The following is a 25741-nucleotide window of genomic DNA, read 5'->3' as shown; positions in this document are numbered from 1 at the left end:
AGAGACATCTGCGCGGTCAAACAACGCCCAAACGAATCAATCATCATCATCGCTATCCTCGCTGCTCGAATAGTCATCATCATCATCCTGCACCCCGCCCCCCGCATACGCATTCAAGCTCATCGGTCTCCCCGTCTGTGGCGGCTGAACCTGCGGGATCGGTATCGTTTCCTCAAACAACTCCCCATCATCGTCATCGTCGCCACCATCACCTTCCTCCTGCCCCGACATCCCCATTTCTCGCTCGATATCAGCCTCGAACGCCTGCATGTCAATCTCCTCGCCTTCCTCGTCCTCGTCCCCGTCCCCACCATCCGGAACCGCGTCGTCTCCGTCAACTTCCTCCATGGTGAATGTCGGGATGTATGGCTCTTCTGGTAGCGAAAATGAAACTGGTGTCGATGTGGGCAATGCCAGTCCATTCGTGCTCGTACTTGCACTTGCGATTGCGGTCGTGCTGCTCGCGGGGACAACGTCGTCCCACATATCTTCATCATCCGATTCCACCTGTGGGTCTGCGGTAGCAGCGGCAACAGGCGCGGAGACAGACGAGCCATACGAGTGATGTGCCAGAGGGTCGGGACCGGAGGGAGTAGGCAACGCAAGAGAGAAACTTTCTTTAGGCGGTGGCGGCGGTGGAGACATGCGTGCGCGTTTCGGTGGCGAAGGCGTTGGGACGGTTGTTGGTGCGGGACGACTGATCACCAGCTCCTCAACGTCTGGTCCGTTCGCTGCCTCATATGACCGCTTGTTACTGGATGTACTGCCATTCGTGGTCGTAGCCTTGGCTTTGCCTTTGGCGACGCTGGCCTTGGCTTTCGTGGCGGTGGGAACGGGGGTCGGTTTAGCTTTGGAGGCGGCGGCGGCAGATTTGGCTTTGGCAGGTGGCGGTCGAGAAAGTTTCGGGATGGGAATGGAGACGGTGGCGGCGATGGGGATGTCTTCTTCCGAGTCTTCTTCTTCTTCTTCTTGTTTGGGCGGGGCAGGTGCGGATGCCGTTGTGGAGGATAGGTGGGAAGGTGCGGGTGGTGGGAACATTTCATCATCGGGCTCGCCTTCAGCATCTTCGTCTTCGAGACCATCGAGGAGCTGAGCTTCTAGGTCATCGGCGGCTGTTCGGTTCGTATGTATTGGGTTGGAGGGGGTAGGTGTGGCGGTGAAGTGTGTTTGTGTGGGCGTGGCGAGGGCTATAGATAACGAGGTAGTGACAGGAAGTCATGTTTAGTGAATGTTCGACTGGACATAGAAAGGGAGGGAGAGGGAGGGGGATGGAGGAATACGGTGTGCCTTGAAACAGAAAGTGAAACGTACGAGAGGCGGCATTTGATGAATGCAACTGTGGTGGTCCACGCTTAGTGTAGGTGAGGTTGATGATGGAGTCCAGTTTCTCCAGAGTATACGTCTACAAATGAGCGAGCGGAGGTCAATGCGTTTGTAGCGCCACAAAGAAAGGGAAGAGTGTGAGAAGTTGCGGGAGAAATACGCACGTTGAGTTCCTCATCATAGATGATGACGCACTCCCATTCCTTCGCAAGTTTCTGCTCTCCTTCAAATTGCTGCACATCATTTGTCTAGGGCGGGGCAGGCAAAAGTGGCAGTGACAGTGGATCAGTGTGGCGCTCAAACAAGTGTGGCGATGATTGGAAGCATACCGCTTGGGTTGGACGTTCGACACGGACCGTGTCATTCTTTTGCACCTGTATCGTCCCCGGCCTGGTCGAATCTATCGACTCTGGCTTGAAATTTGCTGTAGACCGCCCAAGTACTCGTAAGCCCCAAGTAAGCTGAAAAGGTAAAAGTAAGGAAGACATACATCGGAACGAGTAAAACTGTCGTTCAGGGAGATTTGACCGCTTAGGGGGGACTGCTCCCTTGCGCGCTTTGAGCGCCTTACCGAGCGACGTGCCGACCTGAACTTTATGACGGCCAGTAGGGACCCATGTTGAGTTAGATGTGGAGGCCATCGTTGACGATGATGAAGGGGAGATGGTGGTGGTGGTGGGAAGAGAAAGGATCGCGATGAATGCACGGTGGCGGTCGACAGCAACTGCGTGGGTTGACCGGGCGCTTAAGCGCAAACAATTGCCAAGCGCGCTCGCGTGGCTACAGATGTATCCCGATCCCGCTTCCTTAGCGGCCCGTGCCTGGCCCTCGCAGATTTCCCTATTTTTAGATCGCCACAACTTCTCGCCACAGTTACAGTACAGCGAAGGAATTAGAATAAACAGAACTAGACTATCGATGCCCATGTTCCGTTCTCCTCTGTCCATGGTTCTCCACTCCAAACCCTCAACCGCCACAGCGCAACGGCCAAGGGGACCGCATCAGCCCTCGCTAATGTCTCTGCCGACGAGCACAGCAAAAACGCATGGCTCGCTTTTTGATCGCCCTTCACCTTAACTTTCTCGCTCTTCCCTGCTTCATCATCCCTCTTTGTCGCTCGCGGCCGATAATATCGCGCTCTTGCATCAACAGCCAAAAGCTCGCAAAGGAGCTTATGTAGGGCAGCTCGAGTAGGTTTCGTCGGGAATAAGGGCACACCGTTGTATAGCGGGACTTTCGGTGTAGATATCACGTCCGGTAGGTTTTCAACTTCATCACCCTGGCCATGGGATGACAGTGGATAAGCTGGTAGAAGAACGGATGCCGGAGGTAATGGCCTCTTGGGTGGAGACGCATCTTTGTCCGTCGCGAGTGGTGGTTCAGGTAACGCAGAATTATGAGGCCTTGCTCGTTCCTTCGTCTTCGGATCCCTATTCACAGGTGGGACTACGATGATTGCGACTGCACCTGAGAAAGGTATACATCCTGTTTCGCGGACGTGTTGGAATTCTGCCCGTGTGAGACGGCGGAGGACCGGCGTTGGTGAAGAAGATGGGTCGTGCGGTTGCCATCGGTTTTGCCATCTGAGGCGGGCTATGAGGAGCTCGAGTTCTTGAAAAACGCGTAGGCGGAGGAGATGCGTTATGTGGGGGACTGTGGAAGATGGTACGGAAATGGGGAGGGCAATATGCATCACGCGAGGAAACATTCCTTCATTATCAAGAAACCACACGGAATGGAAACAATCAGGTCAGCCCATGGGGAGACCACAATAGGTAGAGAGGTGCATACGTCGCTTGACGAGCCATTCGAACGCGGATTGTTGACAACTTATCCATATCCCGCGCCGTCGATGACGGTTCTTGAATTTTGGATGCTCAAGGCCGTCTGGTAGAAGGATACTAGAGGATGACTTTCCGGCACTCAGGCGAGGAGAGGTCAACACGCGAGGGGAAACTCGAATCATGAAGTCTGTGAGTGGAAAGTTAGTACTCGGTCAGGACGGCGTGCATGGATTATAGCGCACCTGTTGGAAAGTATCGCCCCGATAGAAAGCATTTCCGCAGAGGCGAGCTAAGCATTCGCACTAATTTCAGCCATTCAGAAAATATACACATAATAAATGGGAGTCGGCGCACGGTACGGATTAGCGAACCAGTCCTTCTCTTGCATCGTCATCTTCCTCGGAGCATCATGTTCCACTATTCCATGACAATTGGCCGAGCTTTCTACGCTGTCCTGGGGTGGTTCGACCTTTGGCGGCAGTGACTTATGACGGACATATGATCTCGAGGTAGAGATTGGGTTTATGGGATCGAGGAGGATAGACGACTTTCGGACAGAGGTAAAGTCGGGGTCATCTGGAAGAGGCGAACGGAGGGATCTTCGGCGACGGGCTCGAGGATGTACAGGTCTGAGCGCCTGTGGACGTGGTGCAGATTTGAGACGATGAAGTAGGCGGGGGACAAGGTGGGGGATGGTCATGAACGAGTCCAAGAAGGAATTCGTCAACCGTCTTCGTCGCGTTCCTTTTCCCGTGCGGCGCGTCTTCTCCGCGCACGCGCACTCTCCTCCTGTTCTTGAAAAGACGCATTCAGAAGACTCAAACTCACTCTCTTCGCCTTTGTCTACGATAAATATCGGGTCTGACATATAGACATGGACGGTACTGACCTCCGTTCCGCGGTAATCACATTGGCAATTATGCAAACCGACATGCAGCCACCAGGCCGCACCTCGATTGCAGACCTCTGGCCCATATCCATCAGGGGGCGCATGACTTATCGACGCACACTGATACGCTGGAAGCCAATCGGACCGACCTTGTTTGCGAATTACTATGGGGCAGCTGTTAGTATATAGATAGAGTTGACCGCCATCAGCATGTCGTTCCCCGTTAAGCTGCTCTTGGCCTGCTTTCTCGTCCCTTGAACTTGTCTCCCCTTACCGGGAAGTCCACTTGACGATCATGCCAGGATTCGAACTACCTGAGCCTTCTGCGCCCGTCACACTCGCCATCATAGGATGTGGGCAGCGAGGTCGCCAGGTGAGTACCATTCATTGAATCGTTATCCTCTAGAGCCCCTGTACTGAAATATCTTCCTTCTCGTCGTCGCAAGGCTTACGCCCCTTACGCACTCGCCGAACCTCGCAAATGTAAAGTGGTCGCCATTGCCGAGCCCCGTCCCAAGACTCGTGCCCTCATGGCCTCCGAGCACCGAGTCGACTCCACCCTCGTCTTCAACGACTGGAAAGGCTTCTACGACGCCTCCGCCGAGACAATCAAGACGCTCGGTAAACGTCTCGCCACTGCGGTTTTAATCACCGTGCAGGATGAGATGCATGCGGAGCTGGTCGAGGCGTTCGCTGGGCAGGGATATCATATTCTGTGCGAGAAGCCGATGGCGACGAACGTTGAGGATTGTATCAGGATGGAGAGAGCGGTCAAAAAGGCGGGGATTATCTTTGGGATGGGACATGGTGGGCGATCTCATTATTCACTGGTTGGCCATGTTGTTGGCATAAGAACTGATGAGCCTCAACACAGTGTTGAGGTACTCGCCGTATAGCCAAGCTGTCACGGAGATCGTTCGCTCTGGCACCCTCGGTCAGCTCATCAACGTCGTGCACGTCGAACCTATAGGGCATTACCATTACGCCCACTCTTATGTGCGAGGTAACTGGTCGCAAGAAGCCAAGTCCTCTTTCTCGCTCATGACCAAGAGTTGCCAGTGAGTTCGCGGTCCTCATACCATGTATGAAGTATTTCTGTACCGACTGAACTTTATCTTTCAATAGCGATATCGACATCTTGGCCAGTTGGCTCTATCCCGCCCAACCCACCAAGGTCTCATCGTTCGGAGGTCTTCAACACTTCCGAAAATCTGGCAAGCCAGCCGAAGCCGGTGATGCCAAACGCTGCCTAGACTGCAAAGCCGAGAAACAATGTCCCTACAGTGCCAAGAAGAGTGCGTTTTCTCCCTTCTTTCTCCCCTCAATATACCTAACGAGAGCTAACATCGCCATGTCCACCCTCCATATAGTCTACCTCGACCCGATCACCACGTCAGGCTACCAAGGCTGGCCCGCATCCGTAATCGTTGACGGTCTCCCCGACATCGAGAACATATCCGACGCGCTCAAAAACGGTCCTTACGGCCAATGCGTCTACGAATCCGCCAACGACGTCTGCGACAACCAAGTCGTCAACATCCAATACGACTCCGGCGCCACCGTCTCCTTCACCATGGTCGCCTTCACCTCCCTCATCTGTGAGCGCCAGACGCGGATGCATTTCACGCACGGCGAGATCGTGGGGAATATGAAGACGTTCGAGGTCACGGATTTCAGGACGGAGGAGACGAGGGTGCATAAGCCGAAGGACGAGGGCGGAGGACATGGAGGTGGCGATGCGGGGCTGGTGAGGACTTTTGTGGAGGCGGTGAGGGAGGGAAAGCAGGAGATTCTGGGGACGGATGTGGAGGAGGTTTTGAAGAGCCATTTGACGGTGTTTGCGGCGGAGGAGAGTCGGAGGCGGGGGGTCGTGGTGGATGTTGATGAGTATGAGAAGGAGGCGAGGTTGAAGTACGCTTAGTGGATGTATCTTTTGTGGCATTGAGTTTTGTTTCTTACTTTCACAAGTACTTGTATTTTGGGTATTTTCTGTAAATAAACTATGTACTGCGGTCAGGCAAGACCGCAGAGACCGGAATGAAGTATGAGTGACATACGATCATGACGACAAAACAATTCAAAAGACAGCAAAACAAAATATCGCTGTACATTTAGATATCATAAATCACTTCAGCCAACAAAGGCAACACATGGGGGCGGGCGAGATAGGGTGTGGGAGGTATCACAAAGCGAGAGGTTAGGGTCGTAAAAGTCAAAGCAAGAGGGAATAGAGGTGTCGCAAATCGAGAGTATCGCAAAACAAAATATAAAACAAAAAGAATGAACGCTGAAGAAGCAATAACCAAGGCGCCGAGCAGGTACAGCGCAAGAAAGCAAGCTTGACAGCAAACAACATGGACTGCGAAGTCCTAAGTGCCGCGATCCGACTTCAGAGGCAAGCGTGGCTCCAAAAGTGGATGGTGGTATCAAACCATGACACGGATCGAGAGAACATCCGTTCCTCCACTTGACCAAACTAGTCGGCGAGTTCCAGCTCCCGACGAATCCGCTCTCGTACTTCCCTCAATCCCCCTCCTTCCTTCTTAACCGTCCTAGGACTCCTCGTCAGTATCTCCTTTGCGCTATCGTCCTTGGATCGAGCACGTCCGGGACTTGGCGGAGTGATCTTAGATGGCGAGCTACCCTCCGAGATCGACACGGAACTGCCATTACCGCTTTGAGTGGGCGCGGGCATCTCGAGCCAGTCTTCGCCACCAATGTCCATTGACTTAAGGAAGAAGGGGCATAATGAGGTAAGAAGGTCGAGTGACTCCTGAGCCTCGGCTGACGAGATGGGGACGGGGGAGGACTTGACCACTGCAGCTGCAACTTCCGAGCTTGGGAGTGCCTTGCGTTTGCGGGTCGTAGAAGGCGTGGCCCCAGTTCCCACAGGAGACGTGAACAACCTGTATGAGGGAAGACAATTAACGGCGTATTCTTAGCTGCAATGGAAGAACGGAAGCACATACATCCAGACGCTGTCCGCTACACTGCCCAATCGTCCTAATAATACACGGCGTCTCTTCTCGTCCTGACCGAGCTTCATGAACTGTTCCTTGCTCATGTTACCGCTCTTGCTCGAGGAACCGGTGCTGCTGGTTCCAGACTTGAAAGGACTAGTCGTGAGCGATTTCTGACGGATTCGTTCATACAGAGCATTCCGACGGGAGCTCGAAGGCGTGGCCGGTGCTGTGTCCGCGTTGGACCCCTTTTGATGCACAGGTGTGGTAGGCACCGAGGAATCACCTCGTGTGGGCGACGAGGATGGGGTACGTTGTGGGGTGAGAAGGCCGGTTTTGAACGGCGATCGACGAGTGGAGGACGGAGTCTGAGGGAATGGAATACTGCTCTTCGATCCAAAAGCGAGTTTAGACGACGGTGTAATAGGGAAAGGGATTGCGAATGGCTTCTGTGGAGACTTGAGAGGTGACGAGGGGCGTTTGGATTTCGACGGTGAAGTGGGAGAGGGTGGGGTTGTCAAGATGGAAGCTTTGGTGGAAGCGGATGCCTTCGGGGAGGAAGAGGCAAGGAGTCGCGTCAAGTTTGAAGGTTTCGCTGGTAGGATCAGTTGTGGCAGATCGGCCATGTGAAGGTTCGGAACAGTGGTCGCGTCAGGATGAAGCTATAACACGACTCAGTGTCAATGATCAGAATACAATCAGATAACATGGTCTACCGAAACATACCTCTACCCATTTGTGCAACTTCTTGAGTACCTCTCGTCGTCTTGGTTCAGCTGCAGCGGTCCAGCGTGCAACAGCAGCCATACCACTGCCCATGTCTTTGTCGAGGTCCATTTCCACTTCGATACCAATCCCATATGCTGGTACTCGAGATCCTCCGGACTTGTGGAAATGCGTCGCTGGACCTACAACGAAGCCCATGGCACCACGAGACCAATCCTTTGCTGCTGATTTCGAATCCTCGTCCTCTTCTTCCTCTAGGAAAGGATTCTCATCTTCGGATTTACGGGCCTTCGTCACCTTGGCAGGAGACGGGTTTACGCTCTTCCCATCCCATTCCCAGAGCCAGCATAGACGCTTGAGATCATCGACATCGAACTTGGTCGATAGACCGGCGTACGAGTTCAATGCATGGTGATTAAGAACGTTACGGACTATGCCAGTGTCCGAGGAAGGCGAGACAGCACAGGTGGCTAGTGCATGTGAGAGCGCGTGCTGGAGGGCAGTTTGAATCCTATACAAGCGAGCGAGGTGTGATGGGAGAGTGTCTGGACTGGACGAAGCACCAGAGCCTGAGGAGCCCGCAACCCTCTTTGTCTTCGAGCTGATCGTCCTCGGAGAAGGTAATCTGTGAAAATACCTGTATTCAGAAAGTGCTATCGCTGGATCTGGGTGAAGGACGCGCGCTTACGATGTTCGAAGTCGTTTGGGAGTGACCGTCGACTCGTCCTCATCGTCGGAGAAAACGCGTTTCTTCCTGGGGGATACGCGTAAAGCCGTGTAAAGATCCGACATATTTCTCGATGAGGCGGCGACGGAAGGGAATTTGAGCAATTAAGGGCTGGAGAGAGGAAACAGAAAAGCAGAACCAGCACCGACGCGACACGCCGTATCGCCCTATCGGAATTTGCAATACTTCACACCTGACCGTGAGAACATATGTGCAAGTCGCTTTGAACCCTCTACTTTCCGAGCTTTCCTCCTCCGACCATGACTATTGAACCGCCTTCATCTCGTCGAACTTTCCCAGTCGTCAGGGTAAATGCCACATGCGATGCTGTCGAGCTTATGTTTCCGCGTGCATTTTCTCTCATAAGTAGTATTTGCGAGTTCATTTCGTGTTGAAACAATGAGGAAGCCACGGTCGCTGCCTCATTCTAACACCTGATCAACAGCAAACGGTGTCTTCAAACAATCAGTGGTGCGCTCTTACTCATGCTTTCTTATCTTGGCGAATATTCATGCCTGACACTTCAATAGCCGAGTTTCACTCCGTGTTTAACCAAGAGAAAGCGTATCTCGAAGCCATAGAAACGTACGCTTCGTTGAGATCGCGACTTTGAGGATGGCTAATGTTGGCCTCTGCGGCTGCAGCCTAAGATAGTGATCCATCATCTAAAAACATACCCTTAAGACGATGTCTCAATCTTTTTCATAGGGATCTTGAAGTATACAAGGCGAGTTGCGACACCTTCTGACGTGAGAAGCTCACAGCGAACGCCGAGAGGGCCGCTATGCAGTTACAGCTCGACCAGTCCAAGGCCGAAATGGATAAGTTGACGGTTGAAGTGCAGCAAGTGCGAGGCAACCCACAGGTATGTCCTACTGAGATTTTCTGGAACGGCGACACTCAATATGCCGTTCGTTCTCTGCACGTAGCTGCCGGAACCCAATCGTGTGACCTGTGTAATTGACGGGGATGGAACACTGTTCAATCCTCTATTGCTCTCTCAAGGTCGAAGCGGCGCTGCGGAGGCTGCCAAGACCCTTTCTGATGCAGTTCGTGGCCTCGTGGACGGCCGTGAGGTCGATATCTCGGTATACGTGTTTTACAATAGGAAAGGGTTAACTCACGTTATGTCGGCATGTGGGTTATCGGAGGCGTACGATAGTTTCGACGATTTCGTGGTTGGGTTTAATGAGTCCTGTCGGCGGTTTTTGATGGCCGATGTTGGGAGTGGAAAGGAAGAAGCAGACGCGAAACTAAGAGGTGCGCGTGAACAGCTTCTTTTGCGCTCGAATACCCCCTAAACCTATGCGCGCGTTAGTATACCTTGAAGACTGTATTCGTTTGCCGCGAACTATCAAAGTTGTCTTTGTCCACTTCAAGGTGCCATGACAACGGATACGTCAACGTATTGCGGTCGTACATCACCGAGGGTTTGGGAGAGAAGTTAGTTTTGCTTCCAAGGTTCCAGGATATGGCTGCAGGATTTGGGCCGTTGGGACTCCCAGTCCTCCTCATCCCGAGTCTATCCATGCCCCACAAGATGCTCGTAAATGACAAAATGTTCCTCCCGCACAATATTCAAAGGCGATTTACTGTATCCCGTGCAGTTAGCCCGCCTGCCACAGTCATTCACCGCGGCATCGTGGCGCCATCCTACAACTACTCTTCGGAACGGCACAGGACCCGCCAGCGCCCCTGCGACTCCAGCAGGCTCTCATAAGTCCATCGCCCTTCCCGGTGCAGACGACGGATTCACTCCCGTCGGCAATCGTCGCCCTTTTCCAAAGCAACCCCTGTTGAAATCGGTCACTGCTGGCCTGGTAAGACTGTCTAGCACATGACTCTATCATCTCTAGATACTGACCGTCGACGATGTCTTGCATAGAAATTAAGCGAGCGTGAGTGTGCATGTATCTTGGTCCTGGATGCTGCTGCCCACTGACGGTCTTTTTTAGATGTACCACCCCCGTGCACGTTCTATCACCTAGCAACTTGCCCCTATCAAAGGTGTAACTTCACACACACAACTATGATCTGAAAAAAAATCACATCAAGGAAATGGGCAAAGGCGTCAGACGAGCTCCATGTCCTTTCGCGAATAAAGGCGAGCTTCCAGTTCGTTACGCGGTGTAAACGGCTACTTATACCTCATGACTATGACTTAGGCTCAGTTTGTTCACTCGGGAGAAGTGCCCCTACGCTCACAAGTGTCCGCAGCTGGGAAATTGTACGTGGCTCAAACTGCAAGTTTTATGGCGGTGAGTGAGAGCGCCTGGTAGATCAAGTCAATCTGCTGATTTGAGGTGCACACATACACCAGCCGACATGCATCAGGTCTAATTCCTCTAGTTTTCTTTCACGTTCATCCCTTCTTTCCTGCGCGTCTGGGCTCAGATCCACGTGCTTCACCCAAGTACTTGTGACCTTGGTGTGTTCAGCTCGCTTGCAGATTATTGTTCTAGATCGCCAACAGTGCTATTGTCACAACGTCCAAGCATATACACATAGCTTGACTCGTGTCGTGATACAGTAAGGCATGGGTGTTCACGCTGGCGTTCCATAAATACAGGCTCAGGCTTTCCCCTTACAGAGTTCCTGTTCATGAATTTCACCATCCTCGTGCTGCAACGTGCATGTTCGAACCGAGCCTCATCGTGTGCGTAGGAAAATAATGTCTAGAAGCGAAATTGTCGTCTCGGCCTTGAGCTCGACTACTGAAGCCCGTTCGTGATCGATTGGGCACTGGGAATACAGCTTCGTTTCACTGTCCCCCTTTTATCCGGATGCAGCGTACTTCCGTGCTCTTCTCACGAGCCAAAGTACTATTATTCCGCACCATCAAAGGCTGTGTGCCCCGTGGACCAGATTCTACTGTATTAGGTTTACATTCGAGCATCTCATCGCCTCCATCCATGAATCGAACTATTTGCAGACTGCAGCGGCGCTTCGCGCGCCACCCAAGTCTGTCTCATATAAAGTGCGCACACCTGCCGTCCTAGGGCTGGTAGCGCTCGTCTCTCCCTGCTCTGAAGGTATGACTGAACTATCTGGTGTACCTCCTGGACTTGCTCAGAATCCGGAGTTCTACGACATGTGAGTCCTCCATCTGACGAACATGTGTATGGCTGACACCGTTGTCTACCATATGACCAGAGCAAGAAGTCATAAAATGATCTGTGGTGCGTAGGCGCTCAGTTCACTGGTGACCAGTGCGAAGTGCGCGCCGAGCCTCACATTATCAACTAGACCAGATTAATTTGATGGTTTCTCGTGAAAGGTCACATATGGAAAAGATTGACGAGTGCGTATTCGCAACCTCCAATCATTTACTTTCAGGAAGAAAGCTGACATGTTGTGTGTGATGTTAGGCTGAAAAGGTTGGTACAGGGCTAGTTTTCAGGTACCATTCTAGCCATTCATTCGTCTCTAGGGACCTGGATGCATATAAAGCGGGTTGGAATACGATGGCCTCCCAGAGAGACCTTGCGATTCAGGACAAGGACGCTGTTCTTCAAAGAATGAATAGCGCCGAAGAAGACCAAGACAATTGGAAGATGACCCAAGAGCGAGACCAAGCCCTGATAGATAGGATGAGCGCAGAGTTACAGCAAATGCAAGGCCTTGCACAGGTGTGTCACTCCTTAGATCTCCAGCGGCCGGACTCCTGCTAACGCTTGTCTCTTAGTTATGTGAACCGAGCCGCGTCGTTTGCATAATTGATGGGGATGGGTACATTTTCCAGACTGCTTTACTTGAGAAAGGACTAGAGGGCGGTCGAAGTGCAGCAAAAATGTTTGCTGATGCCTTACGAGACTATCTGAAAGGCCGCCCAGTGGAAGTTTTGGTGTATGTCTTCTACAACAGGAGTGGCTTGATGAGTGCTTTGTCAATTGGGGGCATGCCTGAAGCGCGCGCTGGGTTCGACAGTTTTGTGACTGGTTTCAATCAAGCCTCGAAGCGATTTTTGATGGTCGATGTTGGGTATGGAAAAGAAGTAGCGGATGCGAAACTGAGAGGTTAGCGTCGTATCTTTTCTCGGTATATGCTCAACATAACGAGTGTCTGCTTTTCTTTAGCTATACTGGAAAGCGACATTCGTTTGCCCCAGACATTTAAGGTCGTCTTTGGTGGTGAGTGGTGGACTACTTTCCAAGTCATCGCATCCAGGCTTGCTCATATAGTGGGGGCAGGCTGCCATGACACTGGATATATCAACGTGCTGACGTCTCTCATGACGGACGGCTGGACACACAAATTGATATTGCTCCGTGGCTATGATGAGATGGCTGCTGGGTTCAAGGAATTAAATCTTCCGATCTTTCCCACTTCTAATCTTTTCATGCACCAAAAGATTGTCATCGACCGCATGACTCAATCAGCTCGGCGCGCAAGCGTGCCCTCTAATGTTCACAGCCCTGCAGAACGCCCACGTAGCGATTCAGTGCATCAGACGATTGTGGATTCCGGTGGACAAGCAAGACAATTTTCGAGTCCATCTCCCCCAAGCTACACAGCAGCTGTTCAACGAGCACGCAGTCCTGCTATCTCCACAACGCCCACCCTCAACATTTCTGATGGCATGGCCGCATCTGGAGGAGCCGATGATGGTTGGAAAGTCAAGAGTAAGGCCAGTGTCTCCAAACAAGACGGAAACAAGCGTTCCACCGTAAACATAGTGTGTCTTCTACTACCTCTTCTAATACTAGTCGCTCATTCATCCGTCTAGCCTACAAACCAATGTTTGACCTTGTTATCTTGCTCGTCATCTTTGTTTCGCTAACGAATTATGATAGTGAACCCGAAGCCATGCACCTTACACTACATTACTCAAACTTGCAAGTTTGGCTCTGATTGTCCGTACGGACACGATTATGACTTGGGGCTCGATCAAATCGAAGAGATCCGCGGGAATGCTAAGCGTTCCCCATGTGTTAGCGTCAACCGAGGTGAGGAAATTAGGCTATCACCTGTGACTTACCCGCTGACACAAGAGTCTTCCGTGGCTTGGGGTTATAGGAGAAGAGTGCGCCTGGGGTGAAGAGTGTTGCTATGGGCATAAGTGTCCGAACTTGCCCCACTGTTACTTTATGAGGATTGGAACATGCAAATTCAAAGGCCGTGAGTTTACAGCCATTCGACGTGTCGTATTCGTCCACAGTTCTGACAAGAAATGTAATATATAGCCGGAATGCATACCGAAGATTGAACATATTTTTGTTTTGCTGTGAATTTTGCGTTTCTGCATGGGTGACTCTCGAGCATGAATTGGTGGGATAGGTTCGTCTTGTAATATTAAAATGATACATTCTCCGAATCAGGCTTCCTCGCTATATAACCGGACGATTGAGAGCAACACATTATCCAAGTAATATCAACGTACCTGGCTATGGTCTTGAGTAAAGTACTCCAATAGGTATTCTACCATGGACATGCATGGAGTCGCAAGTTCAGCAAGACTTCTGTCGCGATAAATCCATACAAACTGATTGAGCAAGTTAACTGCTCAACATTGCTACATGTTACAATATCCCGGACATGAAATGATATTCGAGAGTCGGAGACATGCCAGTGGACTCATGAACCTTGAAGCACTAGTAGCCTGACTCAGAGTAAGAGAACTCATAGAAAAAGTAAAATAATTACCCTTAGTAGGTAGATAAATTGTCCTGTGTCTAAGTCGATTTTGACTGGATAGCACTTGACAACAAGTTGAAGTCCAGGATCTGCCGATGTTGTTGCAGTGCCTAATTGGGCAGGTGTTGTGTTGTAAGAATCGATCCAATTTCCCGGGTTGTGGTCTCTGCCATCCCGCCCGCGAGGACACGTGTCCGAGTTTTTGTGTTTCAAGGCTCAAGCCATCTTCAGATCTTCTCGCCAAGGGCTCTCCGCTAATATATGCCTCTTCGCTCAGATTCAACGGAAGTTCTGCAAATTTTGATACTACCACAGCCGCACTGGACCATGTCAAGAGACTTGGGAGCTTTAAGAGGCTTCCCTCTGTCTAGGCCTCGTGCCTCGTGACTACTAGACTTGCTCGGAGCGGTATAAGGTTCGTGGAATGACTGCTTTTCACTCCCTCGTTCCCATCCTACGCCACCGAAAATGCATCCGTCCTGTGTATAAAGTCGTCTTCAATGATGGACATCCTTGAAAGAGACGAGTGCCCCCCGATTGCCATGATGTCCGGAGCGAATGGCGCACCCCCGGGCCTTGCAAATGTGCTCACTGTGGATTCGACTGTTCCGAAGCAGAACGGAACGAGTCAATCCCGTGGTCACGATATGATGTACGTCTTCCTGCCTGTAGTGTTGTATTCCATCTGAACATCCCTACGGACGACCAGGAGCGAGGAAACTATTCTCTGTACGCCCATATGTTCGGTTCAGAAGTGATATCGTCGATTGATGTCTAGTAAGTAGCCCAAATTAGGTCGTTAATGACGATGCGTGAGGCCCATTATATCCAAGAACTGGACAAGTATGTCCTCTTCCTTCGGATCTAATGGGAGGAGGAAATTAATCATGCTATTAGGATGAAAGAGTAGGTTTCATAGTTATGACCATGCAGTCGTTAAGTCTCAATATGAAATCTTCAGGGATCTAGCTGCGTATCGCAGAGGATGGAAGAGGGCTGAGGATGAACGCGATGAATTAGCCTCACGCTTAAAGGCTAGCCAAGAGATAATAGCACACTTGCGTGCACAGATGACAGGGGCCAGTGACGTCCAGGTATGTTTGTATATCCGTGTACAGCTAAGTAATAATACGTGACATTTGGGCCTCGTTTATGCAAAAGAATATCGTAACTGACGGTCCCCGCCAATATCAGCAGCACTCGACACATGGGACGTCTGCTTCATCAGAACACTCTTTCAACGGGACAATCTCCAAGACCACTGCTGATGGACGGGTATCGCCGACCGTACCACTTTCAATTTACGGTAAATCACCGATCTCACCTTCGACTCCCTCTCGTGAAGTCCAGAGGAACGATGCGACCAGCCCTCCTGGATCGTTCAGAATGCTGCAGCATGGGAGTGAAATTCATAACGTCCTACACGATGCTAGTCCGAGGACTCTGAATCCAAAGCTCGTGGGTATTTGTTTCTACGGTGGGCATACAATGGCTCAAGTCATCCTCAGCTTATCTCACAGCGTTCGTGATCCATACCTCTATCCGGACAAGGCAGTCCCCAATGTTTTTTTGTAGAGAACCCGAAGGCGTGTATCTATTTCTACGTGCTAGGAAGATGCAGACACGAGTCCAAGTGCAACAAGGCCCACGACTACATTTTGAATCCCGCTCAAACAGCAGAACTTCGGGCATACGCCAAGACTCAGCCCTGCAAAGCCGTCAGAGATGGTGCAACATATGCTCTCCATATATCTCGTTGTTACTGACAGCTCGTCTACTATATTTGCGGGTATTAGGCAAAGGTTGTTTGCATGGTGAAGCTTGCTGCTTTGGACATAAATGTCCAAGGTTACAGGAATGCGCGCGCCTGCAAGAAGGAAAATGTTGGTTCAAAAGCCGTACGTCTCTTGCACACTCTCCTCTTTCAATCGACTCAATTCTGCGTCCTTTCAGCTCTCGCACATATCGAAGACTGAACATGGCCATCTATATTTTGTATTCTCGCATGTAAAGCTGATAAAGAACTGCGTTGTGTGTTCATGCACTACTACTACGGAGTGGTTCTGATTGTTATTTGTTCCTCAAATCTGCTGCATCTCAGCGTTCCACGTCCCAGTGAGGAAACGGGAGAAGCATGATCATGAGGTTTCCCACTACCTCATAAGTTAACCCAAGATATTCTCGTACATTCTGTTGAGAACGAGCCATGGTATTCTAGACCGTTCATTCGGCAGAATTATTATTGATAGAGTTCGCCGCTGAGGAGACTCTCACACTCTCACTGGTCCAGTCCCAAACCAATCATTCCACCTCCTAAAATTAGAGACCCCAGGACAGTCGCCACAGGATTCATCAAACGCTCGTGCACCTCGCGGCTGATGCCGTATGTTCGCCACTGTTATAAGCAGCCTTCATTCTTGCAGGGGGATGATCCCTCGTTGTAACCGCCTGCGTTATGGATGGCCACGCTACCAGTCAGTGGTGAGTTCCTTCCTTCACAACACTCATTCAGGCGCTAACTTATGCACTGTAAACGCACAGGTCGGACGTCCTCGGTAAAATTCATGGTAAATGCATGGTTATCGCTGCGCCACCTTCCATTTCTGTGCTAACTTGGGGGTATCGGTGCTTCAGTGCTCGCGGAGACCACGGCGGCAGAGAAAGCCGACCTCCTCTCCCGGGTTAAAGAACTTGAGACAGAGCTCAGTGTCTGGAAGCAAGCACATACGGCTGCCAGAGAAGCTGCGGAACGCGATAGTAAGGCGCGGGACGACCAACAGTTCGCGCTCGTAAAGAGGCCAACATCGAGCACAGGGTCAGGGTCTGACGGCGCAGTACGTTCTCCGACGCCCTCCTCGTGAGTTAGCTGTGATGCTGACTTATATTACCTGCAGAATCAACTCGTCCTCTGTATAATCGACGGATCAAGGTCCATTTTCTCACCGTCGTATCTTCGACACGGACAAGAAGGCGGACGACGAGCTGGACATGAACTGATGACAGGCATTCGCCAACATCTTAGGCCTCAGATCTATCCCGAACAGCTCTCGATTTGGATATCCATCTACGTGGACAAGGCAGCGCTAAGGAGCGACATCATACTTCATGATCTATGTACACCCGATCAATGGGATGCGTTTTGCAGTGGTTTGAGTGAAGCGTCAGCCAATCTCGCTGTCGTCGACGTTGCGGGTAAGGCAACGCTCGACGCTAAAATAAAAGGTACTGTGATATGCTATCCTCCGGCCCGGCCTTCTCGCTAACAGCAATCCATGTTATGGCAGAGTACGTACAGACATTTGCGACTCTGCCTCAAACTACGCACGTCTTCTTCGGAGGTATGAACCCACCTATCATATATCGCGCGTTCAATCGGCTCACAGGACTGCCTATAGCGGGATACAGCGCAGATACCTTGAGCATCTTTTTCACTCTCAATGCTTCCTTGTCCACAAAACTCGTTATGATCTACGGTCAACCACCTCCCCCCACTTTGTCCCCCAGAGTCGGATTCGTGGTCATGGACGGCCTGTTCATGAGAGATATCTCATCTAATGGCTATATAACGTCTTCGCCGCGCGCATTATTTTCTCCTTCTCGCACATTCAATAAAACGGACGAAGAACGGTCCCAAGCGCTTTCTCCGTTCACGTCGACTGACCTCGGTGCTCACAAGATCCCGCCGATCATAGATCCGTCCCTCGTAAGCTGATCTTCATTGATTGTCAGGGTGTTTCGAGCTCACATCACCATATATTCTAGCCTCTCTATAAACGTGAGATTATCATTCAGCTATAGTTACAGGCCAAGTCTTATTCATTGCCATCAGAAAATCCTCCGCCATGCAACGAACATTATCTACTCGAGAAGTGTTCCAAGGAGGTAAGCCAAGTCTCTCTACATGGTCGTACTTCATTCGTAAATCTAGAATCGCTCATCTATATTGTGCCACCAGGGAAGGTGCAAATACTCGCACGAATATGAACTCAGCGCTGAACACCTCGAGACTTTGGCCAAAAACGCGAAGCAATCACCATGCTGGTTCTTAAATAACGGTAGATACTAGAAATTGCTTCATCTGCGGCACTCGGAGTGCGAACTCACAGACTTTCGTCAACAGAAAAGCAGTGCCCCTATGGCAAAGAATGCTGTTGGGGCCATGTTTGTCCGTTCGGCGTGAAGTGTTACTTCTCGAGCAAGGACAGGTGTCGTTTCAAAGGCCGTCAGTTTCTTTTCCTCACACTCTTCTCTCATGTACCCCGAGCTCACCGCTTATCCATCAGCTGGGATGCATCGACCGAAAGGAGAAACGCCGGAATCGGAGTAGCCTAAGCACACTTTCCGTCCGGTTATGCAAGAATATCGTGAACCTGAATGGTATGGATTAATGGAGACAAGTAAAGCTCCGCTTCATGGGCGCCACGTACAGATTCGGAAACATCTTATTTACCATCCCTAGGATGAGGCCTCACATGTAACATCATTCTTTATCTCGTAGTATCGATATGCTTCTGCTTGACTCAACGGGCGATGGAAAGAACCGGCAGGCTAGTCACGGAGGACCAGACTCGTTGGTCAAGATGTTCCTGCAAGCGGGAATTGCCGGTTCTTCTGGAGATTCGAACATGTAGTAAGCGTGGGAATATCGATTAGCAGTTCTAGAGCGGCGTCGGGCACCAAGGACAAACGTTTCAACGGCTTTGGTCCTCTCCACCATCTAGCTTGTATTCCGTGCTTCTCCAATATTCACAATGTCTTCCCAAGTCTGTGCTTTCAAGAGCTTCTACTCTGCTCGCGAGATTGATGACAACTTGTCGTTTTCATCTAGGATGACGCTGATGATTTCGCACCTAACACCACCCCTGGTGAGCCTTCAACGCCGGAAGCAAAGTAAGATGGTAACGACGGAGAGCTCACCCTGTCTTTCACTTCTCTCAAGGCTACAAGCCAACGGCGGCAAAGTCTGTTGACGAGTATGCCAAGATGGACGCCAACGATGAGAGCTTGGCCCGCTGGAAGGCCAGTCTTGGGATCACCGGCGAGGGTGGCGGCGACCCGACCAAGCGCAAGGTACGTCCTCTATCTCACTTGCTTCGGAGCGCATCCTTACGCGTGTATGTCCCAAAGGTCGAGGTATTGACTCTGGAGCTCACCTCCCCTTCGCTACCTGCTGGCCGTACCATCTCTGTCGATTTGAACAACCCCAATCAGCTCGCGGAGATGAAGGACTCGCCGATCCAGGTTAAGGAGGGTGCGGAGTATAGGTGCGTTGTATTACGACCAGTGACTGTGCAGTGTGGTTGACGTATCTCCAGTTGTCACATCAAGTTCAAGGTCAACCACTCGCTTGTTACCGTACGTGCACCTAAGACTGTCTACAACTGCAGGGACTAAATTAACCACACCAGGGGTTGCGCTATATACAAGTCGTGAAGCGCGGTATGGTCAAAGGTGCGTTGCTATGATATTTAATTTCTGGGGAAGAACTGACCGTAGGACTGAAAATATCTAGTCGACAAGGTGGACGCCATGTTGGGCTCGTATGGATACCAGGCGGACGTGCGCACGGCCTCAGTGGTTCAGGATGAATTCCCTTCTGGTATGCTCGCGCGAGGCACGTACAACGTCAAGAGCCGCGTTACGGATATCGATGGTGAAGTCTGGGCTGGTACGTTCTTCAGTATCAGAATGGCTTTTCCGCGTACTTACTATTTTGATCTTTCGGGGAATGCGCTCAGAATGGGAATGGCTGTTCAAGATCGGGAAGGAGTGGTGAATGTGAATACTAACGAGGAAGATGGCTGCTGGTTGTATTTTTTGATTCCCGGTCTGGCTTCCCCTTACATATCTGTATACCTCTCATATCTTTCGGAATTGCAAAGCATATCCTGACAATGTCAATTACATCGTCGTCTCTTTCCTATGTTCGTCAATACCGTTTCAAGAGTACTTCCAAGTCGATCTTACCGGTAGGTACATGGTTACTACGATTGATGAGTTTTGCGAGTTGAAGGCCGTGGTGGCATACTCAATGGGTTCTTTGGGGCACAGATTGAGCAATAACTGACCAAGAAAGTGTACGCTTGATCTACACGTCTATTCAGCAAGTATATTACATTTCCAAACTCACTGCTCATCCGCGGACTGTAACATCATTTGGCACGACCACCTGCTCCTTCATCCTACGCATCCACATCTTCCGTCTCTTTTTCCATCACGTCTTCTCTATCATGCTCCCGCCCGCCACCACCACCCCCATCTTTCTGATCCTTTTCTCTGCTCCCGGGTTTAGGACCGTCATTCAGATCATGTTCCCCAACTCCCACCATCGAACCCTCCCTGCTCCCGCCAGCACTTCTCGTCTCCCCCTCGACCTCGTGCGAATTCAGCGCGGCAATCCTCTTCTCCCTCCGTTCAAGGTACCACACAAGCCACGTCACGACAAGCGTGGCAGCCGCTACGGCGAGCATAGCGATCATACCCTTTTTGAAGCGGGGGGCGTCGGTGGCAGGGTAGAAGACGAGGGGCCACCAGGCATTGATTACGTTGTTCCACATGCTGGGTTAGTGATATTAGGGGGATGCAGTGAGGTCGACGCTAGAAAGACGAAGAGAAGACGAAGAGAAGACGTACTTCATCGATGCTAGGACTATCGCTCGTTCTTGATCATCGTCGGCGCATATCTGGTTCGCCCACCTGTAGCCCTGCATTCAGCAATATGGCCTCAAGCACGGAAATACGATTCATAGCACCGGTAACTTACGCGAAAGTCGTGGCCTGTCCCGCATAAGAGGCTCCCGCGAGGTCTGCAATATATGGAGAGGATGTTGTCAAGAGCGATCCACGTCCAATTCAACGACGACCTCCATGACGGCGAAAGGACGTACAATACGCAAAGAATTTGAGCCCCGTGGGACTACTCCACACTAGTATGCATATCGATGCTACAATGCAGCAGATGCACATGTAGACGAGTACGGGCCACCGAGCTTGGTTGCGGTCTGTCCACACTGCGCAGATCAAAGTGGATGCGATTCCGAAGGCTGTCACACCGGACGGGTAGTAGTCTATAGGTTACAAGTCCAGCGATTCGGGTTTTGGGAAGTTTAGGAGAATTGTGCAGAAACCGGTGATGGAGATGAGGAGGATATGCGTACCGATGTTCTCGACGGAGTATCCACCTATCGCCTTCAGCCATTGACCCATGACTTCACAATAGTGCAGCTCAGTCAATATCCAAACCCAGAACACCGAGTCGATTCACGCACGATTGTTCGAGCCAAAGCTCTCAGTTTCTCCCGAGATCGCGAACTAAATTGGCACGGTCATGCGTGAATTAGATCGCACACTTGAGGTTCACAGGAGTCGGACTCACCAGCGCGCTGCAAGCATAATATCGCCACCTCCCCAGCACACGACGGACCAAGTTCCAAGATAATGGGTGATGTGCGGTATCCACCGTGTCCAACCTATTCGTCGATAACAGTCTCTCCTTTTTGCACCAATGGTCAGACACGCAAGGTTCAGATATTACTGGGACCAAGAGTAGCACACACCTCTTCCGAAAGGTAGAACGCTTTGGTGATGGCTGGAACGTCCGGGAAAACGAGGAATCCATACAATGCGATAGGAAGGGTGATGACGCCATCTATGATGAACCTAGTAGCAAGATGAGGAGGCTATGGTAAGTAGGTATGCCCGAGTCGGGGTGCACTTGCTTGAGCTTATAGGAATGCGAATGGGAACTCACAGCCAGCGCCATCCACTTCGACCATCATGCCCGTTCAGATTCCTGAAAGTTCGAACCCCATCTAAACACCACTACATTCCAAGTGGTAAGGTGGGGTGGAACGCACTGGTATACGGCCGCCTGTAACACGCCCGAAAATCTATGTAAATGGGTCACTCCGGTTAGTTTTCCTTGTGCTTCTAGCAAGATCAAAGACGACGAAAAGGCTGTACTCACAGTGTCCCCACAAGTCCGCTACAAGTAAAGATGGCCGATCTTTTGCCCAGCTCTCCTGGCTTATACCACCTAGAACACAAAGTCTGCTATTCAGTTTGCCGCACCGACTGTTCGAACGTATGAGGAGAAACGTACGAGCCGAGGATATAATGCACGCCCACAAAGGTCGACGATTCGGCCATGCCTTGTAAGAACCGGATAGCGAATATCTGCAGAAGTCAGCCACTGTTCAGCATCCTGTCAAGGAGAGAGCCAGACATGGCTTGGCGAATTCGAATGGTACTTTACTTGGTGGACATTGGTAACGGCGCTGGTACTGCACGGTGTAAAGTGGCGTCAGGGTGGTGATAATGCGGATGTTAGATGCGGCAGGGACGGAGGTATGATAGAGATGGAGAAACTGAGTCCGTACTGACCAGAATGTGAGGACTCCCCAGATGATCTGCATCGCAGGCAGCCAAATACGCGGTCGGACGATTTGGAGCATCAAATTATCTGTGATTGTGTTCAAGCGGGTAATAACGACAGTGGGGCATATCTTCAGCACGACCATTTCACCGAGAACCTTGGTCACTTCTCACTGACTTGGTATCATCCCAACGATATACCCGCAGGTAAAGAGCGTATTTATTTGCTGCAGGGTTCTGATCAGTTCCAGTTTCGACAAATAGCCCGAACATCTTGGAGATGAACGGAGGATAGAGTAGACCTACATTGTACTGATTCCCTACCATATTCAACTCTTCCTTCATCCCGGAAACGTAGGCATTGGAGACGTTTGCTCTGTCTAAGTCTGTTGCATGTTTTGAAAGGGCATGACATGTTCAAAGTTCGAGACGACGTGATTCGTCGGTTATAGTGATGGATGAAGCAAGTTACGAGACGTGAGATGTTGTCCATGGATGAAGATGCGGGTGTATGGTGTGGCGTGGCGGAAGCAGAACGGTGGTGAACGATCAAAGTTCAGTTCAGTCAGTTGATATAGAAGGCAGTGCAGAAGTGACGAGCGAAGGATTTGATCGACAGGAGCAGAAGGAACACTCACAGTTCGTGAAATACTAAACCAGCCCAAACCACCAGTCCGCACAATAACACCATGCATACCGATTCATCAACTCGTCGTTCGTCTTCTTCCTTCCACAATTCAATAGAACATGAAGACGCACCATAAGACAACAATAACTCAGGATGAACCAATCTATCTTTAGCAGCAACGTCCTCTCTGTCCTCGACATGGATCCCTGCCCGAGAAGTAACTGTTGAGGTTTCCGCATCTTGGACGAACTGAAGCTTGAGGTGTTGTGGTAGTATACGTTTCGAACCCTTCGCTGTCGTGCAGATTAATTCGCAAAAATTATGACGGAAGCGCCAACAGGGATTGTTTCGGTGAGTGATTCAACGTCGTCGTCGGTGAAGGGGCACGCGGAAACTCGAAGGTCATCCACCGGAGCTTGGTGGGGCAACTGGCGCTCTCTAAACCCACAATCAAAGCAAAGTGGAGTATCCCTACCGTACTTGGTAGAGCGAATAAAAATACCGACACTCTATTACGCAGCGAGAGCGCTACACCCAAGAAACTGACGCGGACGGACGAGTCCCCTGTGGCGCCCAAGCGTCTGTGCGATGGTCCTGAGGCCACTCCGAGCTCGTAAACTCGCCCTCGTGCGTAGAGCGAAGAAAAAAAAACAGACTCTTTTTCAACCGCGGCAGCGGCCCAAAATCCGGGTCATGATTAATCAAAGCGAAGCGGTTCGGACTCTGACATCGGGATAAGATAACAATCGGATCGGGCATGACTCGGAAAAAACCTAATATCTTGTCGTAGTACGTAAGGAAATTGCCAATTCGGCGTTCTACGCTCTCACAATAAGCGTTCGTCTCCGAGCGAGTAATAGCCAAGCCGCCGGATCGTGTCTGCATGTTCTACGACGGGACCGACTTGACGCAATCGGGCGGCAGGATGAGAGGTGGTGTGGTTGGATGAAAATTGTAGATGTGAGTAAGGTAACCTTGCTTGCTCATCCAGCTTAAGTCCTGGATTATCCGAATTGATATTCCCGAGGTGATACACCGACTGGCGTGGACCACATCGTGGTGAAAGCGTGTTGACCCAGACGTTGATAACGTCGAGCACTCAGGGTGCAGGGTGCGAAGATGGGCGTGATTGAGTCATATATATATCATTAGAGAGTACCATGACCAGAAGAAAGTACATAAACATGAACCACAACTTGGGGGGTCCATAAAATAGAACCACAGAGGAGAGGGCACATAAAGGGCACGATCATCGCGAGGAATGGTACGTCGAGACCGTCGGTAAGATGTGATGGGATAAACTTCGCAAGAGACGAAAAGCAGTTTCTGTAGTTCACAACCTTTGCAATCGACTAATGGAGTAAACGGCGTAGGTTCGGATTGTCCGGGGAGCATCCGATGGAGGCATACCGCAGGGGAACGGAAGCGCTGTCAGCACGGGTGTCAGTCCAAGTCAGAAGCTTACCAACTCAGGAGATGGAAGATCATCGAGGCCGCCGTGATAAATTCGCCCGAAATGTCCCGTGTCCATAGGGCGAGAATTGGTGTTGGGGAGTGGTGAGCTCACGACGAAGACGACCCGTGGGTGAGCCACGACGCATAAGGTCGAGAGAGGCGAGAGAATGCGGCCGTCCCGCGTGCAATCAATGGCGCGAACATAGCGCTTGTGAGAGTCAGCAAACGTAAAGGAACTGAGCCATTATTATGAGCTCAGTTTCAATCCATCAAAGATGTGATGGATGGGTGGATTCGGATGCAGGTGGAAGATGATCAGTCCATAGAGAGAAGATAGAAAGAATGATGACGAGAAAAGCTCGCAAGTGGTAGCATAAAGTGGTGGCAGGCCAAGGGGCGGACCAACAGTGGGCGCACGGTATGCGGGACACAATAGAGCGAGGATGCAAGACCACACGAAAAAGGGCACCAAGATGGCTGGCTCTGAGTTGGAAACGAGCAACCATCAGCACAAATTGGAGGAAGTGTGTTCAACAAAGAAGAAACAAGTATTGATGGGTTCGTGCACAAGCGTCCGAGTGCCCCGGCGGTCCGTTAGGGGTTGTTGTGGGTCGACACACCAAGAGAGTGGATGCCTGGCCGAGTCGAGTCAAGTCGAGGCTAACGCGAAGACCCACTCATACATGGGCGGCTGCGGTTGTGATTCTGTCCAGCAGGGCAGAAGAACAATTTCCGCGATACGAGCGCGAAAAGATGAGGCCGTTGTACAAGATATTGCGGCAGTGGACGTCAGACGAGCGGATGAGGAGGACTCGGAGGAGGGGAGGAGATGCCGGCAGCGGCACGGGTCCGGCAAGTGACGCGACGGACAAGCGCGAGTCATGGCGGGTACGTCAGCGCCCGAAACGATTCAGTCTGCTTATGGACGGCCGCAATAGCACTAACGACTGCTTTCCCGATTCGCAAATGTTTCCGCCAGTAGCGAGCTCTTTTGGCAGGATACACGGACGTCTCAGCCATGGCCATCGCTCGGTAGACGACACCCCAACGGCAGACACTCCGATGGACTCGGGAAGAATCGACGCCTGGTGAGGTGCAGAGGCGTTTCAGGCTTGGGTGAAGGCAGGCGCACCGATGAACCGTGAGACGGACTCGGAATGCAGGGATGTTACTAATCGATGCTGAAGAATCGCATCTTGGCACCGAGATCCGCCGTCCGAAGATTCGAGAAATATATAAATC

The 25741-nt window shown here is 51.1% G+C and overlaps 8 protein-coding genes across 8 annotated transcripts; 5 read left to right on the top strand and 3 right to left on the bottom strand.

Moving 5' to 3' along the window:
- Positions 1-36: 36 nt before the first annotated feature.
- STEHIDRAFT_130457 (uncharacterized protein) lies at positions 37-1964 on the bottom strand (the record flags this gene model as incomplete). Its single annotated transcript, XM_007303046.1, has 6 exons — positions 37-338; positions 435-1112; positions 1312-1402; positions 1488-1571; positions 1680-1747; positions 1814-1964. The coding sequence occupies 6 exons, from the start codon at positions 1962-1964 to the stop codon at positions 37-39; spliced, it is 1374 nt and encodes a 457-aa protein (XP_007303108.1).
- Positions 1965-2167: 203 nt separating this feature from the next.
- On the bottom strand, positions 2168-3983 carry STEHIDRAFT_120689 (uncharacterized protein). The gene is made up of 4 exons (XM_007303045.1): positions 3462-3983; positions 3350-3409; positions 3115-3294; positions 2168-3033 (listed from the first exon to the last, which is right to left on the bottom strand). Exons 1-4 carry the CDS (start codon positions 3805-3807, stop codon positions 2231-2233), a joined length of 1389 nt encoding a protein of 462 aa, XP_007303107.1. The 5' UTR covers positions 3808-3983; the 3' UTR covers positions 2168-2230.
- A 259-nt stretch (positions 3984-4242) lies between these two features.
- Positions 4243-8464, top strand: STEHIDRAFT_146520 (NAD-P-binding protein). The gene is made up of 8 exons (XM_007303044.1): positions 4243-4369; positions 4443-4803; positions 4871-5054; positions 5122-5291; positions 5367-6902; positions 6966-7618; positions 7683-8307; positions 8371-8464. The coding sequence occupies exons 1-5, from the start codon at positions 4292-4294 to the stop codon at positions 5915-5917; spliced, it is 1344 nt and encodes a 447-aa protein (XP_007303106.1). The 5' UTR covers positions 4243-4291; the 3' UTR covers positions 5918-6902; positions 6966-7618; positions 7683-8307; positions 8371-8464.
- Positions 8465-9116: 652 nt separating this feature from the next.
- STEHIDRAFT_167811 (uncharacterized protein) lies at positions 9117-13447 on the top strand (the record flags this gene model as incomplete). The annotated part of the gene is made up of 15 exons (XM_007303043.1): positions 9117-9274; positions 9339-9669; positions 9728-10229; positions 10295-10307; positions 10365-10377; positions 11290-11502; positions 11563-11588; positions 11656-11710; positions 11778-11786; positions 11840-12038; positions 12095-12425; positions 12486-12539; positions 12600-13084; positions 13136-13148; positions 13203-13447. Exons 3-15 carry the CDS (start codon positions 9960-9962, stop codon positions 13445-13447), a joined length of 1926 nt encoding a protein of 641 aa, XP_007303105.1. The 5' UTR covers positions 9117-9274; positions 9339-9669; positions 9728-9959.
- A 1137-nt stretch (positions 13448-14584) lies between these two features.
- On the top strand, positions 14585-16081 carry STEHIDRAFT_120687 (uncharacterized protein). The gene is made up of 9 exons (XM_007303042.1): positions 14585-14695; positions 14753-14772; positions 14829-14949; positions 15005-15137; positions 15238-15501; positions 15552-15564; positions 15619-15771; positions 15840-15941; positions 15997-16081. The coding sequence occupies exons 3-9, from the start codon at positions 14942-14944 to the stop codon at positions 16017-16019; spliced, it is 696 nt and encodes a 231-aa protein (XP_007303104.1). The 5' UTR covers positions 14585-14695; positions 14753-14772; positions 14829-14941; the 3' UTR covers positions 16020-16081.
- Positions 16082-16679: 598 nt separating this feature from the next.
- On the top strand, positions 16680-18375 carry STEHIDRAFT_54771 (uncharacterized protein; the record flags this gene model as incomplete). The annotated part of the gene is made up of 6 exons (XM_007302287.1): positions 16680-16877; positions 16938-17265; positions 17328-17548; positions 17842-17925; positions 17999-18098; positions 18164-18375. Coding segments are annotated over 6 exons (1143 nt in total), but the record flags the coding sequence as incomplete, so codon positions are not given.
- Positions 18376-18794: 419 nt separating this feature from the next.
- STEHIDRAFT_130452 (rho GDP-dissociation inhibitor) lies at positions 18795-19819 on the top strand (the record flags this gene model as incomplete). Its single annotated transcript, XM_007303041.1, has 8 exons — positions 18795-18806; positions 18872-18908; positions 18983-19113; positions 19171-19307; positions 19359-19398; positions 19452-19494; positions 19556-19711; positions 19782-19819. 8 exons carry the CDS (start codon positions 18795-18797, stop codon positions 19817-19819), a joined length of 594 nt encoding a protein of 197 aa, XP_007303103.1.
- Positions 19820-20225: 406 nt separating this feature from the next.
- On the bottom strand, positions 20226-23283 carry STEHIDRAFT_53840 (MFS general substrate transporter; the record flags this gene model as incomplete). The annotated part of the gene is made up of 18 exons (XM_007302220.1): positions 20226-20601; positions 20677-20739; positions 20807-20849; positions 20931-21110; positions 21201-21251; positions 21312-21354; positions 21419-21535; positions 21600-21702; positions 21794-21835; positions 21900-21932; positions 22010-22078; positions 22145-22218; positions 22298-22325; positions 22426-22504; positions 22595-22643; positions 22723-22802; positions 23055-23067; positions 23176-23283. The coding sequence occupies 18 exons, from the start codon at positions 23281-23283 to the stop codon at positions 20226-20228; spliced, it is 1551 nt and encodes a 516-aa protein (XP_007302282.1).
- Positions 23284-25741: the final 2458 nt, after the last annotated feature.

The sequence above is a fragment of the Stereum hirsutum genome (genome assembly GCF_000264905.1).
Source record: "Stereum hirsutum FP-91666 SS1 unplaced genomic scaffold STEHIscaffold_5, whole genome shotgun sequence".
Classification (NCBI taxonomy): Eukaryota; Fungi; Basidiomycota; class Agaricomycetes; order Russulales; family Stereaceae; genus Stereum; species Stereum hirsutum.
This window is presented reverse-complemented; position numbering and strand designations above follow the sequence as displayed.

Coding starts and splice junctions, on each gene's coding strand:
- STEHIDRAFT_120689 (XM_007303045.1), bottom strand. CDS start 3,807: ATGACCATCCCCCACCTTGTCCCCCGCCTACTTCATCGTCTCAAATCT. Junction 3,295..3,349: donor GGGGCGATACTTTCCAACAG/GTGCGCTATAAT, acceptor TTCCACTCACAG/ACTTCATGATTCGAGTTTCC. Junction 3,034..3,114: donor CGAATGGCTCGTCAAGCGAC/GTATGCACCTCT, acceptor TTGATAATGAAG/GAATGTTTCCTCGCGTGATG.
- STEHIDRAFT_146520 (XM_007303044.1), top strand. CDS start 4,292: ATGCCAGGATTCGAACTACCTGAGCCTTCTGCGCCCGTCACACTCGCC. Junction 4,370..4,442: donor GTGGGCAGCGAGGTCGCCAG/GTGAGTACCATT, acceptor CGTCGTCGCAAG/GCTTACGCCCCTTACGCACT. Junction 4,804..4,870: donor TATCTTTGGGATGGGACATG/GTGGGCGATCTC, acceptor GCCTCAACACAG/TGTTGAGGTACTCGCCGTAT.
- STEHIDRAFT_120687 (XM_007303042.1), top strand. Junction 15,138..15,237: donor CAGGGGCCAGTGACGTCCAG/GTATGTTTGTAT, acceptor CGCCAATATCAG/CAGCACTCGACACATGGGAC. Junction 15,942..15,996: donor AAAATGTTGGTTCAAAAGCC/GTACGTCTCTTG, acceptor GCGTCCTTTCAG/CTCTCGCACATATCGAAGAC.